The 16,553-nt window shown below is 51.1% G+C and overlaps 2 protein-coding genes across 2 annotated transcripts in view; one reads left to right on the forward strand and one right to left on the reverse strand.

The window, feature by feature from the left end:
• The window catches only part of LOC138372817 (uncharacterized), a 38,917-nt gene extending 22,573 nt beyond the window's left edge, over positions 1 to 16,344 (forward strand). Inside the window, exon 2 of the mRNA XM_069338478.1 lies at positions 14,753 to 16,344. Coding sequence (XP_069194579.1) covers positions 14,753 to 16,344 — 1,592 coding nt within the window. The remainder of the gene's footprint in view (positions 1 to 14,752) is intronic.
• The window catches only part of LOC123757756 (ephrin-B1), a 254,137-nt gene that overhangs the window by 193,776 nt on the left and 43,808 nt on the right, over positions 1 to 16,553 (reverse strand). The window lies entirely within an intron of this gene.

Below are 16,553 nucleotides of genomic sequence, written 5' to 3' on the forward strand. Positions count from 1 at the left end.
CTTCAAGTTCGCAGTATATGACCACCACAGTCGGCTTGATCATTAGTTAGAAGGACCCTGTCAATTACCTCTTAAAAGATGTTGAATGGTTCTGTTGATAATAGTGAACATGAACAGCGGGGAAACACAGGGACGTCTTGGAAGGTTACAACCATTCAAGCGTGTGTCCTGCTCTCGTGAGGTAACGTTACCTTGTGGTACCTTGTCAAGGTATGATCAAGGGGACCTTGAGATGGTTCCGGGGATCAATGTTCCTGCGGCCCGGTGAGGAGTACCGGGAGTACATGGACACAATCACAGAACACTGAGGGACCGTGGACCTCTGAACACCAGAGGTCCACGGCTGGTCAACACCCTCCCAGCAAGCATTAGAAATATTGCTGGAACAAAGGTGGATGTCTGCAAGAAGCATTTAAGGAAATTCTTGCAAGAAGTGCCGGACCAACCAGGCACTTCTTGCACATATCCACGACCCAGGCTGTGGTGGATATGTGGGCCTGTGGGCCCTTCCAAGCAACAGCCTGTTGGATCAAGTTATCATAAGTCGAGGCCGGGCTCAGGGAGAAGAACAACTCGCAGAACCATCTCCAGGTATGATCCAGGTATGCTCCCTCTTCAGGTAGGTATCCGACCAGGCCTCCAGACTTAAAATCTTGTCAACCAGGCTGTTGGGTGCGGCTGCTCGCAGTCTAAAGTATGAATCACAGCCTGGCTGATCAGGTATCATTTGGAGGTCTTTGTCGTGTTCCCTTTTCAACACCGAGAGGTAAAATAAATGTGAGGAGCAAGGCAAGATAATTATGAGACATGAAAGGTTATTATGAGGAGAATGATAAGGTAAATATGAGGACCAGGAGCTGGGATGTGAGGACGGTGTGGAGGTGCCCAATCGCTCTCACCATCTCGCAAGGAAATTATTGCAGTGTCTCATCTAAGTAACGATTATGAAGAATCTTTCTCACCAGTGTTGCAAGGAGTGCAATCTGAGGAGTTATAATGGGTGACAATAGTGTGAGGCGTCTGAGAGCAAGAGTGGCCACTCTTCTCTCAACATGCCTCCACCACAATTTCTTCAGCCTTAATTAGGGATCATAAATGGTCATCAAAATTCCAGTTTTGAGAGTACAAGTGTCTTAAGAAGTATTATTAGTGGCTGGGCTCTCATCCCGGCGTGCATTATACTCCTTGCATTTATGTATCAATAATACCTAACTCCTTACGCTTTTGTAATGCTTTTTGCTGTATTTTTTTCTTCTGAATCACTGAAGATTATGTTTGATAATGTAAGAAGGTTTTCTTAACAATTTAATAGTGTTGCCGCCTTGCACCTTGTTAAGAATAAGTTTAATATGACAAAGTAAGTAACTCCGGTCTTGTCGGGCAGACGAGGCCACTGCTTTTGCAAACACGTTTTGTATTGTGTGTGTGTGTGTGTGTGTGGGGGGGGGGGGTTACTCACGTAGTTGTGCTTGCGGGGGTTGAGCTTCAGCTCTTTGGTCCCGCCACTCAACCGTCAATCAACAGGTGTACAGATTCCTGAGCCTATTGGGCTCTATCATATCTACACTTGAAACTGTGTATGAAGTCAGCTTCCACCACATCACTTCCTAATGCATTCCATTTGTCAACCACTCTGACACTAAAAAAGTTCTTTCTAATATCTCTGTGGCTCATTTGGGCGCTTAGTTTCCACCTGTGTCCCCTTGTGCGTGTGCCCCTTGTGTTAAATAGCCTGTCTTTATCTACCCTATCTTTATCCTCCCTCATCCCTTCAGAATCTTGAATGTAGCGATCATGTCCCCTCTAACTCTTCCGTCTTCCAGCGAAGTGAGGTTCAATTCCCGCAGTCTCTCCTCGTAGCTCATACCTCTCAGCTCAGGTACTAGTCTGGTGGCAAATTTTTTAACCTTTTCCAGTTTAGTCTTATCCTTGACTAGATATGGACACCATGCTGGGGCTGCATACTCCAGAATTGGAGTATGCACACACACACACACACACACGTGTGTGTGTGTGTGTGTGTGTGTGTGTGTGTGTGTGTGTGTGTGTGTGTGTGTGTGTGTGTGTGTGTGTGTGTGTGTGTGTGTGTGTGTGTGTGTTTACTATTTGTGCTGCAGAATCGAGCTATTACCTCTGGAAAACGGCCTTACTAACCAATCTATTTTTCCTCTATATCTACCTCATATATTTCTCTAACTCTCACACACACACACATCCCCAGGAAGCAGCCCGTAGCAGCTGTCTAACTCCCAGGTACCTATTTACTGCTAGGTGAAAAGGGGCATCAGGGTGAAAGAAACTCTGCTCATTTGTTTCTGCCTAGAGCATACCTGGAGAGGGTTCTGGGAGTTCTTCTACTCCCCGAGCCCGGCCCGGGGCCAGACTTGACTTGTGATAACTTGGTCCAACAGCCTGTTGGACCAAGTTACCATAAGTCAAGCCTGGCCTCAAGCCGGGCTCGGAGAAGAACAACTGCTCGAACCCACTACAGGTATGATCTAGGTGTAACCCTTCCCCTTACTCTGTAACCCCTCTCTCAAACAATCCAACTTCCCTGCCCTTACCCTCAACGTCTTCACCCTCACCCCTCCCTCACCCCTCCCTCATCTCTCCCTCACCCCTCCCTCGCTCCTCCCTCATCTCTCCCTCACCCCCCCCTCACCCCTCCCTCACCCCCCCCCCCCCTTCACCGCGACCATCACGCCCCAGCACTTACACGAAAAAAATAATGGAATTAGCAAGCAGACGGACAACAATACATGGGCCTAACAACGTCGTCATGTCCCCCTCTTCCACGTGAGCTTTATTGCCTGTATTATATCCCCTTCCCAGCCACTGGTCCTCCCCTTCCCAGCCACTGGTCCCTCCCCTTCCCAGTCACTGGTCCCATCCCCTCCCAGCCACTGGTCTCCTTCCCAGCCACTGGTCCTCCCCTTCCCAGCCACTGGTCCCTCCCCTTCCCAGCCACTGGTCCTCCCCTTCCCAGCAACTGGACCCTCCCCTTCCCAGCAACTGGTCCCTCCCCTTCCCAGCAACTGGTCCCTCCCCTTCCCAGCAACTGGTCCCTCCCCTTCCCAGCAACTGGTCCCTCCCCTTCCCAGCAACTGGTCCCTCCCCTTCCCAGCAACTGGACCCTCCCCTTCCCAGCAACTGGACCCTCCCCTTCCCAGCAACTGGACCCTCCCCTTCCCAGCAACTGGACCCTCCCCTTCCCAGCAACTGGTCCCTCCCCTATTCAACACAGTTTACATAAGATCAAAAGATTATAGGAATAAGGGACACTGAAGTTATATCTACTAGTTATATATATATGGATATAACTAGGCTCTGCTAGTTATATCTACCCCACACTCGTAACTACGTCTCACCTGCCCTTGGAACAATCCCTCGTCTAGTATGGTACCCCAGTCATTTGTTCCATGGATAAACAGCTCTATTATCAAGCCGGTATTTACCCAGGTCTTTCTAACTCTCAACTTCTGAATCTAAAATTCTCCAATAAATTTCCCTGGTTTTATGTTGATATATTTACCATCTTGTTTACACCCCGGATAAACTTATCAACCATAGTGACTGGTGTCAGAGGTAACGGATTAAACATTATTGTCTCACTTGCGTTACCTTGTGCCCATTCCCAGGATCAACGTCCTCATGGCTTGGTCTCCTCGTTGCTGGTCTGGTCAACCAGGCTGTTGGACGGGCTGCGAGCAGCTTGACGTATGAGTCACAGCCTGGTTGATCAGGTATCCTTTGGAGGCGTTTATCCAGTTCTCTCTTGAACACTGTGAGGAGTCGGCCAGTTATGCCCCTTATGTGTAGTGGAAGCGTGTTGAACAGTCTCGGGCCTCTGATGTTGATAGTTCTCTCTCAGAGTACCTGTTGCACCTCTGCTCTTCAACGGGGGTATTCTGCACATCCTGCCATGCCTCCTGGTCTCATGTGGTGTTATTTCTGTGTGTTGATTATCGCTTGTCTTTAAACATAGTCCAATAGAATATAATTCAAGTGGTTGTAAATGTCAGCCAGTAACTACAGTGGTAAGTAACAGATGCGGGTGGTGAATCAACTCATCAGCCATACTCATCCTCGTCATAAACTCATAAACGCCTGTGTCCCTCCAACACCCATCCCCCCTCCCCCCCCTCTCACTCCCCTCCTCCCCCCCGACCACCTTACCTCTCCCCCCACTAAAACACCTTAACACTTCCTACTACACCACCCCGTGAGTTGGGGTGTCAGCAAGGCGGACAGCCCGCCTGCTTTCATACCTCTCACTGTATTTCCCACTTCTAAACTTCCCTTCACCTGTGCCTCTCCTTCCTCTTTACTTAAAAAAAAGTGAGTGGCACAACGCCCCCCCTTCTCATAGCCCCCTCCCGCCCCCCACAACCCCCCTGGTGGCGCCCCCACAACCCCCCTCGTGGCGCCCCCACAACCCCCCTTCGTGGCGCCCCCACAACCCCCCTCGTGGCGCCCCCACAACCCCCCTCGTGGCGCCACCACAACCCCCCTCGTAGCGCCCCCACAACCCCCCTCGTGGCGCCCCCACAACCCCCCTCGTGGCGCCCCCACAACCCCCCTCGTGGCGCCCCACAACCCCCTCCCCCTCCTGTACGCGCCCCACGCCCTCCTGGGAGACAGATGTTACACTCTTCGTGGCAACATTAGCGTGACGAGACACTAATGCGACTGCCCTTGCTCTCTCACGCTCTGCTACACCACTGGTCAGATGATCCTTAGTGTGTGTGTGGGCGTGGGTGGTGTGTGTGGGTGTGGGGGGTGTGTGGGTGGTGTGTGGGCGCGTGGGTGGTGTGTGTGGGGGCTTGGGTGGTGTGTGGGTGGTGTGTGGGTGGTGTGTGTGGGGGCGTGGGTGGTGTGTGTGGGGGCGTGGGTGGTGTGTGTGGGGGCGTGGGTGGTGTGTGGGGGGGCGTGGGTGGTGTGTGTGGGGGGGGGGGGTAGGCCAGCCTCATAACTGTCCCCTCACCGCCACGACTGTCAGTGCTGTTCCATGAGTGTCACAATGGCCCAATAGGCCTACTGGGGCACCATTGTCCAAACACAAGGGAAGGGGGGGGGGGGGGAACTCCCCTTTGTGCCCCACTCAATCTCTTCCCCCTCGTTCACATCCCTCAAAAGATGCAGATATTCAACTACAAATCTCAGGCCAAAGACGAAACAGCAATTGCTGTCAGGAGAAAAAGAAAATCCTTACCCAGCTTCCTGGGTCATGACCTCTTTACGACGAAGGGAGGTGTTCACCAGGGCTGCCCCCCCCCCCTGGTCGACATCATCTAACTACAGAGGATTGCCTATTTCACTGGCAGATCAGAATGGTAAACACTGTCCTTCAACATAAGAGAAACAGTCATATATTGCCGGAACAACCGTGGACATCTTCAAGAGAAAACTGGACTGTTTTCTAAGAGAAGTTCTTCCGGATAAGCCGGGCTGTGGTGGGTATGTGGGCCTGCGGGCCGCTCCAAACAACAGCCTGGTGGACCAAACTCTCACAAGTGGAGCCTGGCCTCGGGCCGGGCTTGGGGAGTAGAAGAACTCCCAGAACCCCATCAACCAGGTATCAAGCAGGTAGCCAGATGGAAACAACCATCCACAGAATGGTCTGTATATATATATATATATATATATATATATATATATATATATATATATATATATATATATATATATATATATATATATATACACATGTCATCCCCCCCCCCAACTTAACCCACATCTACCTGGATCGTACCTGGAGTGGATTCTAGGAGCACACATGCGTTGTTCTAGCCACAAAGCCCGGTCTGGAGTCAGGCTTGACGTGTTGTAACCCAGACCGGCCTCTTAATTATGGTTCCCCAACCTCAAGAAAACGGTCAATTTAAAGTGTCCTCTCCTAACCTACCAGAGGACCCAAAACAGAAAACGGGACAGTACGTCACTTTGGCGAGCCACTTCCATTTTCTAGCACGACGATTTTTGGCCATATGTAACGCATAGGATCGTAAAGCGACGAGTAAGAGGGACAGGTTGACGTGGTCCAACAGACTGTTGCTTAGAGTGCCCCAGAGATCCACATAGATTCTCAATCCGGTTACCTTACCTACCTTGAGGCTACCTTGAGGTGCTCCCGGGGCTTAGTGTCGACCAGGCCTCCTGGTTGCTGGACTGATCAACCAGGTTGCTCTGGCACTTTGCAGGAACGTGTCTAAGTTGAAGTCCACCTTTAAGCCATTGTGGACAATCTGACATAAGAGACACAACAATCACAGTACTGTGATACAGCTATATAAAACTTTTTCTCAGCCGGACACAACCTGGGCAGAAAACCACCTCTTTCCAACAGCCTGGTTGATCAGTCCAGCAACCAGGAGGCCTGGTCGACGACCGGGCCGCGGGGACGCTAAGCCCCGGAAGCACCTCCAGGTAACCAAGGTTTCTAAACACCAACATTCTGAAAACATCAAGGGGCGCCAGACTCTTCAACACTCCCTCTAAAATTTGAGGGGAATAACTCAGCCTGTCCTCCCAAGGTTCCCCAACGTCAAGAAACTGTCGTACTAAAGTGCCGTCTCCTAACCTACCAGAGGACCCAAAACAGAAAACGGAAAAGTACGTCAATTTCGCGAGCCGCTTCCATTTTCTAGCACGACGACTTCTGGTCTTAGGTAGCGTACACGTCAAAATGCGACGCTCTATTAGGAGGACCGGTGGCATAACCTAGCGGACATTTCACCGAGTTTAAAAGGGAAACTTCATAAATACTTCCAAAACACACCTGGTCAACCAGGCTGTGATGAGTGTGTAAAAGGAGACGCTGAAGACATGACCAAACCACAACTCACAAGATGAGGAAGCAAAGACGTTTCGGTCAATATCGGACCATTATCAAGTCGGGGGAGGGGGGGGGGGGAGGGGGGCACACAAATAATTATTTGCCTGTCCTGTCCCCTCCCTTACCCCCCCTCCCCCCAGTTTGGTGTCAGCAAGGCGGACAGCTTCCCTTCTGATGAGGAAAATACGGGTGAGAGTGAGGGAGATACCCGAGAGAGAGAGAGAGAGAGAGAGAGAGAGAGAGAGAGAGAGAGAGAGAGAGAGAGAGAGAGAGAGAGAGAGAGAGAGAGAGAGAGAGAGAGAGAGAGAGGAGGGGGGAGGGGGGGGGGAGGGGGAGGGGGCAGGGGAGGCAGTGATGGGCTAGATAACACCGTTGACAAAATTACATGTGGCAGAAAATTATTCCTGGGGATTATCTCAGAGTGTGAGAGTGAGAAAGAGCGTGTGTGAGAGTGAAAGAGTGCGAGTGTGTGTGTGTGTGTACTCACCTATTTGTGCCTACAAGAACGAGCATAGACTCTTGAATCCCGCCTTTCTAACTATCGGTTGTTTACAGCAATGACTCCTGTCCCATTTCCCTATCATATCTAGTTTTAAAATTTATGAATAGAGTTTGCTTCCACAACCTGCTCCTTAAGTGCATTCCATTTTTCCACTACTCTCACGCTAAAAGAAAACTTCCTAACATCTCTGTGACTCATCTGAGTTTCCAGCTTCCACCCATGTCCCCTCGTTCTGTAAATATTACATGTGAACATTTCATCTATTTCCACTTTGTCAACTCTCCTGAGTATTTTATATGTCCCTATCATATCTCCTCTCTCTCCCTTCTTTTCTCTAGTGTCGTAAGGTTCAGTTCCTTCAGACGCTCTTCATATCCTATCCCTCGTAACTCTGGGACAAGCCTCGTCGCAAACCTCTGAACCTTCTCCAGTTTCCTTTTGTGTTTCTTCAGGTAGGGGCTCCATGATGGTGCGGCATACTCTTAACACTGGTCTCACGTAGGCAGTGTAAAGCGCCCTAAAAGCCTCCTCACTTAGGTTTCTGAATGAAGTTCTAATTTTCGCCAGTGTAGAGTACGCTGCTGTCGTTATCCTATTTATATGTGCCTCAGGAGTTAGATTAGGTGTTACGTCCACGCCCAGGTCTCTTTCTCGAATCGTTACAGGTAGGCAGTTCCCCTTCATTGTGTACTGTCCCTTTGGTCGCCTATCACCTGATCCCACTTCCATAACTTTACATTTACTCGTGTTGAACTCCAGTAGCCATTTCCCTGACCATCTCTGCAACCTGTTTAAGTCCTCTTGGAGGATCCTACAATCCTCATTTGTCACAACTCTTCTCATTAATTTTGCGTCATCTGCAAACATTGACACGTAGGATTCCACTCCTGTGAACATATCATTTACGTAAAATAGAAAGAGGATTGGTCCCAGCACCGATCCTTGAGGTACTCCACTCATTACTGTTCGCCAGTCCGACTTTTCGCCCCTTACCATTACCCTCTGGCTCCTTCCTGTTAGGTAGTTCCTCACCCATGCTAGGGCCTTTCCGCTTACTCCTGCCTGCCTCTCAAGTTTGTATAGCAGTCTCATGTGCGGTACCGTATCAAAGGCCTTTTGGCAGTCAAGAAATATGCAGTCTGTCCAGCCTTCTCTGTCCCTGCCTTATCCTTGTTACTTTATCATAGAATTCTAAAAGATTTGTTAGGCATGATTTCCCTGTCCAGAACCCATGTTGGTGCTTGTTTACAAACCCAATGCTCTCCAGGTGCTCAACAAGTCTTAGCCTAATTATTCTTTCAAGTATTTTGCAGGGGGGGTGGGTGCTTGTCAGTGATACGGGTCTGTAGTTAAGTGCCTCCTCCCTATCACCTTTCTTGAAAATCGGTACGACATTTGCCTCCTTCCAGCAACTGGGCAATTCTCCCGACATAAGTGACTCATTAAAGATCATTGCCAGAGGCACGCTGAGAGCCTGCGTTGCCTCTTTTAGTATCCACGGTGATACTTTGTCTGGTCCAACTGCTTTAGTTGCATCCAGTGTTGTCAACTGTTTCATTACCTGCTCTGTGTATTCACCTAATTGTGTTTGCGGGGGTTGAGCTTTGCTCTTTCGGCCCGCCTCTCAACTGTCAATCAACTATTTACTAACTACTTTTTTTTTCCACACACCACACACACACACACACACACACACACACACACACCAGGAAGCAGCCCGTGACAGCTGACTAACTCCCAGGTACCTATTTACTGTTAGGTAACAGGGGCATTCAGGGTGAAAGAAACTTTGCCCATTTGTTTCTGCCTGGTGCGGGAATCGAACCCGCGCCACAGAATTACGAGTTCTGCGCGCTATCCACCAGGCTACCAGGCCCCCTTCAAACTGTTACCGCGCTACCTCCTTTGTGTGTGTGTGTGTGTGTGTGTGTGTGTGTGTGTGTGTGTGTGTACTCACCTAGTTGTGTTTGCGGGGGTTGAGCTCTGGCTCTTTGGTCCCGCCTCTCAACCGTCAATCAACAGGTGTACAGATTCCTGAGCCTATCGGGCTCTATCATATCTACACTTGAAACTGTGTATGGAGTCAGCCTCCACCACCGTGTGTGTGTGTGTGTGTGTGTGTGTGTGTGTGTACTCACCTAATTGTACTCACCTAATTGTGCTTGCGGGGGTTGAGCTCTGGCTCTTTGGTCCCGCCTCTCAACCGTCAATCAACTGGTGTACAGATTCCTGAGCCTATTGGGCTCTATCATATCTACATTTGAAACTGTGAATGGAGTCAGCCTCCACCACATCACTTCCTAATGCATTCCATTTGCTAACTACTCTGACACTGAAAAAGTTCTTTCTAACGTCTCTGTGGCTCATTTGGGTACTCAGCTTCCACCTGTGTCCCCTTGTTCGCGTCCCACCAGTGTTGAAAAGTTCATCCTTGTTTACCCGGTCGATTCCCCTGAGGATTTTGTAGGTTGTGATCATGTCCCCCCTTACTCTTCTGTCTTCCAGTGTCGTGAGGTGCATTTCCCGCAGCCTTTCCTCATAACTCATGCCTCTTAGTTCTGGGACTAGTCTAGTAGCATACCTTTGGACTTTTTCCAGCTTCGTCTTGTGCTTGACAAGGTACGGGCTCCATGCTGGGGCCGCATACTCCAGGATTGGTCTTACATATGTGGTGTACAAGATTCTGAATGATTCCTTACACAGGTTCCTGAACGCCGTTCTGATGTTAGCCAGCCTCGCATATGCCGCAGACGTTATTCTCTTTATGTGGGCTTCAGGAGACAGGTTTGGTGTGATATCAACTCCTAGATCTTTCTCTCTGTCTGTTTCATTAAGTACTTCATCTCCTATTCTGTATCCTGTGCCTGGCCTCCTGTTTCCACTGCCTAGTTTCATTACTTTGCATTTACTCGGGTTGAACTTCAACAGCCATTTGTTGGACCATTCACTCAGTCTATCCAGGTCATCTTGTAGCCTCCTACTATCATCCTCTGTTTCAATCCTCCTCATAATTTTTGCATCGTCGGCAAACATTGAGAGGAACGAATCTATACCCTCTGGGAGATCATTTACATATACCAGAAACAGTATAGGTCCAAGGACTGACCCCTGCGGGACTCCACTTGTGACGTCTCGCCAATCTGAGACCTCACCCCTCACACAGACTCGTTGTCTCCTGTTGCTTAGGTATTCCTCTATCCACCGGAGTACCTTCCCTCTCACTCCAGCCTGCATCTCCAACTTTCGCACTAGCCTCTTGTGTGGCACTGTATCAAAGACTTTCTGACAATTTCTGACAATGTGTGTGTGTGTGTGTGTGTGTGTGTGTGTGTGTGTGTACTCACCTAATTGTACTCACCTAATTGTGCTTGCGGGGGTTGAGCTCTGGCTCTTTGGTCCCGCCTCTCAACCGTCAATCAACTGGTGTACAGATTCCTGAGCCTATTGGGCTCTATCATATCTACATTTGAAACTGTGAATGGAGTCAGCCTCCACCACATCACTTCCTAATGCATTCCATTTGCTAACTACTCTGACACTGAAAAAGTTCTTTCTAACGTCTCTGTGGCTCATTTGGGTACTCAGCTTCCACCTGTGTCCCCTTGTTCGCGTCCCACCAGTGTTGAAAAGTTCATCCTTGTTTACCCGGTCGATTCCCCTGAGGATTTTGTAGGTTGTGATCATGTCCCCCCTTACTCTTCTGTCTTCCAGTGTCGTGAGGTGCATTTCCCGCAGCCTTTCCTCATAACTCATGCCTCTTAGTTCTGGGACTAGTCTAGTAGCATACCTTTGGACTTTTTCCAGCTTCGTCTTGTGCTTGACAAGGTACGGGCTCCATGCTGGGGCCGCATACTCCAGGATTGGTCTTACATATGTGGTGTACAAGATTCTGAATGATTCCTTACACAGGTTCCTGAACGCCGTTCTGATGTTAGCCAGCCTCGCATATGCCGCAGACGTTATTCTCTTTATGTGGGCTTCAGGAGACAGGTTTGGTGTGATATCAACTCCTAGATCTTTCTCTCTGTCTGTTTCATTAAGTACTTCATCTCCTATTCTGTATCCTGTGCCTGGCCTCCTGTTTCCACTGCCTAGTTTCATTACTTTGCATTTACTCGGGTTGAACTTCAACAGTACTGTGTGTGTGTGTGTGTGTGTGTGTGTGTGTGTGTGTACTCACTTAGTTGCCTAGTTGTGCTTGCGGGGAATGAGCTCTGGTTCTTTGGTCCCGCCTCTCAACTTGAGCCTTCTGGGCTCTATCATATCTACATTTGAAACTGTGTATAGAGTCTGCCTCCACCACCACAACAAATTACCACCACCACGGTCGTGCACCATCACTTACTAGCTACCTCCTTTGTGCTGATTCCGGGGATCAACAGCCCCGTGGCTCGGTCCCCGACCAGGCCTCCTTGTTGGTGGTCGGGTCAACCAGGCTGTTGAACGCGGCTGCTCGCAGCCTGACGTATGAGTCACAGCCTGGTTGATCAGGTATCCTTCGGAGGTGTTTATCAAGTTCTCTCTTGAACACTGTTATACCTGCTTGATGGGGTTCTGGGAGTTCTTCTACTCCCCAAACCCGGCCCAAAGCCAGGCTCAACTTGTGAGAGTTTGGTCCACCAGGCTGTTGCTTGAAGCGGCCCGCAGGCCCACATACCCACCACAGCCCGGCTGATTCGGAATTTCTCTTAGAAAACAATCCAGTTTTCTCTTGAAGATGTCCACGGTTGTTCCGGCAATATTTCTTATGCTCGCTGGGAGGACGTTGAACAACCGCGGACCTCTGATGTTTATACAGTGTTCTCTGATTGTGCCTATGGCACCTCTGCTCTTCACTGGTTCAATCTTGCATTTTCTTCCATATCGTTCACTCCAGTACGTTGTTATTTTACTGTGTAGATTTGGGACAAGGCCCTCCAGTATTTTCCATGTGTATATTATTTAGTACAGTATCTCTCTCGTCTCCTTTCTAGAGAGTACATTTGGAGAGTTTTGAGACGATCCCAATAATTTAGGCGTTTTATCTCGTCTATGCGTGCCGTATATGTTCTCTGTATTCCCTCTATTTCAGCAATCTCTCCTGCTCTGAAGGGGGAAGTGAGTACTGAGCAGTACTCAAGACGGGACAACACAAGTGACTTGAAGAGTACAACCATTGTGATGGGATCCCTGGATTTGAAAGTTCTCGTAATCCATCCTATCATTTTTCTGGCTGACGCAATATTTGCTTGGTTATGCTCCCTAAACGTTAGATCGTCGGACATCATTATTCCCAAATCCTTGACATGCTGTTTTTCTACTATGGGCAGATTCGATTGTGTTTTGTACCCTGTTTTATGTTTCAGATCCTCATTTTTGCCGTACCTGAGTACCTGGAATTTATGACTGTTAAACATCATGATATTTTCTGCTGCCCAATCAAAAACTTTGTTGACATCTGCTTGTAATTTTTCAATGTCTTCAGCAGAGGTAATTTTCATGCTGATTTTTGTGTCATCTGCGAAGGATGACACGAAGCTGTGACGTGTATTTTTGTCTATATCTGATATGAGAATAAGGAACAGTAGCGGTGCAAGGACTGTACCTTGTACAGGTACAGAGCTTTTAACTTCGCTTGGACTCTATTTTATTTGATTGACTGTTACTCTCTGTGTTCTGTTCGACAGGAAATTGAGTATCCAGCGTCCTACTTTTCCAGTTATTCCCATTGACCTCATTTTGTGTGCTATCACCCCATGGTCACATTTGTCGAACGCCTTTGGAAAGTCTGTGTATACAACATCTGCTTTTTTGCTTTTTTTTCTAGAGCTTCTGTGATTTTGTCATAGTGGTTGAGTAACTGTGACAGACAGGATCTTCCCGCTCTAAATCCATGTTGTCCTCCTGGGTTGTGCAACTCATTGTTTTCCATAAAACTAGAAATTTGATTCCTAATCACTCATTCAAACACTTTTATTATGTGTGATGTTAGTGCAACTGGCCTATAATTTTTTGGCAAGGCTTTACTCCCCCCCTTGTACAAAGGAGCTATATCTGCAGATTTAAGTGCTGCTGGTATCTCCCCTGTATCCAGGCACTTTCTCCATATTACGCTGAGTGCTCGCGCTACTGGTACTTTACATTTCTTTATGAATATTGAATTCCATGAGTCAGGCCCAGGAGCTGAGTGAATAGGCATATTGTCAATTTCTCTTTCAAAGTCTTACGAGTTTGTGGTAATATCCGTTATATTATCTGCAGCTTGAATGTCATTCATAAAGAAGCTGTCTGGGTCATCAACTTTCATGTTGTTTATTGGTGTGCTAAACATAACCTCATACTGGCTTCGTAGAATTTCACTAATTTCTTTGTTGTCCTCTGTGTACGTACCTTCACTTGTAATTAACGGTCCAATACCGGTCGAGGTTTTTGATTTTGCGCATGTGAAAAAATATTTTGGATTTTTCTGTATCTCTTGTATAGCTTGTGAGGGGTCGGCCAAATGTTGTTTGTGGGAGTAAAGAAGACGAAGGTGGTTCTTGTTATCCAACATGTCATTTGTATTGTACTGTATCATCACTCGCTGCTACAGTACTGTATCATCACTCTTACAAAGGATGATACAATACTATAGTTTGTACCGTTGTCTGATAAGAGAATGAGGACAGGTATCGGAGCATGGTGAGGTAACCACCACCATCACCATCACTCACCATCATCACACTCACCACCACAACCACCACTCACCATCACTCGCCATCATCGCACTCACCACCACAACCACCACTCACCATCACTCACCATCATCACACTCACCACCACAACCACCACTCACCATCATCACACTCACCACCACAACCAGCAATCACCACCATTCACCATCATCACACTCACCACCACAACCAGCAATCACCATCACACTCACCACCACAACCAGCCATCACCACCACTCACCATCATCACACTCACCACCACAACCAGCCATCACCACCACTCATTATCATCACACTCACCACCACCACAAGGCATCACCACAACCAGCCATCACCACCACTCACCATCATCACAATCACCATCATCACCACAACCAGCCATCACCACCACTCACCATCACACTCACCACCACCACAACCAGCCATCACGACCACTCACCATCATCACACTCACCACCACCATTACCACCAAAGCCAGGCATCACCATCACTACATCACCATATCCAACAACGCACCAAGTCATCTGCAACCCACGAATTATTGCAGCCAAAACGCAAATTGCAGAGTGTGTACTCCCTGCCCAGGGACGCCTGGGGGAGGGGAGGCGGGGAGAGATGGAAGAGGAGGGGACAGATGGAATAGAAGAGGGGGGGGGAGGAGGGGGGGGGGGTTAACCCACACAGCAAGCATCTATAATTCCTGAATCTATAATCTTTGTACAGAAGGATCACAAAAACGGGAAGCTGGTGGCCCTCCACTACCGACGCCCCGTGGCCCTCACTACCGACGCCCCGTGGCCCCCACTACCGACGCCTCGTGGCCCCCACTACCGACGCCTCGTGGCCCCCACTACCGACGCCTCGTGGCCCCCACTACCGACACCTCGTGGCCCCCACTGCCGACGCCTCGTGGCCCCCACTGCCGACGCCTCGTGGCCCCCACTACCGACGCCTCGTGGCCCCCACTACCGACGCCTCGTGGCCCCCACTACCGACGCCTCGTGGCCCCCACTGCCGACGCCTCGTGGCCCCCACTGCCGACGCCCCGTGGCCCTCACTACCGACGCCCCGTGGCCCCCACTACCGACGCCTCGTGGCCCCCACTACCGACGCCCCGTAGCCCCCACTACCGACGCCCCGTGGCCCCCACTACCGACGCCCCGTGGCCCCCACTACCGACGCCCCGTGGCCCCCACTACCGACGCCCCGTGGCCCCCACTACCGACGCCCCGTGGCCCCCACTACCGACGCCCCGTGGCCCCCACTACCGACGCCCCGTGGCCCCCACTACCGACGCCCCGTGGCCCCCACTACCGACGCCCCGTGGCCCCCACTACCGACGCCCCGTGGCCCCCACTACCGACGCCTCGTGGCCCCCACTACCGACGCCTCGTGGCCCCCACTACCGACGCCCCGTGGCCCCCACTACCGACGCCCCGTGGCCCCCACTACCGACGCCCCGTGGCCCCCACTACCGACGCCCCGTGGCCCTCACTACCGACGCCTCGTGGCCCTCACTACCGACGCCTCGTGGCCCCCACTACCGACGCCCCGTGGCCCCCACTACCGACGCCCCGTGGCCCCCACTACCGACGCCCCGTGGCCCTCACTACCGACGCCCCGTGGCCCTTACTACCGACGCCCCGTGGCCCCCACTACCGACGCCCCGTGGCCCTCACTACCGACGCCTCGTGGCCCTCACTACCGACGCCCCGTGGCCCCCACTACCGACGCCCCGTGGCCCTCACTACCGACGCCCCGTGGCCCCCACTACCGACGCCCCGTGGCCCCCACTACCGACGCCCCGTGGCCCCCACTACCGACGCCTCGTGGCCCCCACTACCGACGCCTCGTGGCCCCCACTACCGACGCCTCGTGGCCCCCACTACCGACGCCTCGTGGCCCCCACTACCGACGCCTCGTGGCCCCCACTACCGACGCCCCGTGGCCCCCACTACCGACGCCCCGTGGCCCCCACTACCGACGCCTCGTGGCCCCCACTACCGACGCCTCGTGGCCTCCACTACCGACGCCTCGTGGCCCCCACTACCGACGCCTCGTGGCCCCCACTACCGACGCCCCGTGGCCCCCACTACCGACGCCTCGTGGCCCCCACTACCGACGCCTCGTGGCCTCCACTACCGACGCCTCGTGGCCCCCACTACCGACGCCTCGTGGCCCCCACTACCGACGCCTCGTGGCCCCCACTACCGACGCTCGGCAGGGTTGTGGACCTTGATGTAAATTTATTCCCGGATCGGGTTCCAGGGAAACACTACGTTGTGGTAAATAACCGGTTTAAATATCTGGCCTGAAGCCTAACAGGCTACTGTGGCACTATTGACCCCCCCCCCACACCCCCGCCCCCCATGTGGCTCTACCCGCCCCCACACCCCCTCCACACCCCTGTGGCTCAACACGCCCCCACACCCCTCCCCCCTGTGGCTCTACACGCCCCACACCCCCTCCATCCCACTACTCAGCAGCAGTCGCCGCTCCTGCCCCATAATTTCCCATCTTTCCT

This window comes from Procambarus clarkii, chromosome 40 (genome assembly GCF_040958095.1).
Source record: "Procambarus clarkii isolate CNS0578487 chromosome 40, FALCON_Pclarkii_2.0, whole genome shotgun sequence".
NCBI classification, from domain to species: Eukaryota; Metazoa; Arthropoda; class Malacostraca; order Decapoda; family Cambaridae; genus Procambarus; species Procambarus clarkii.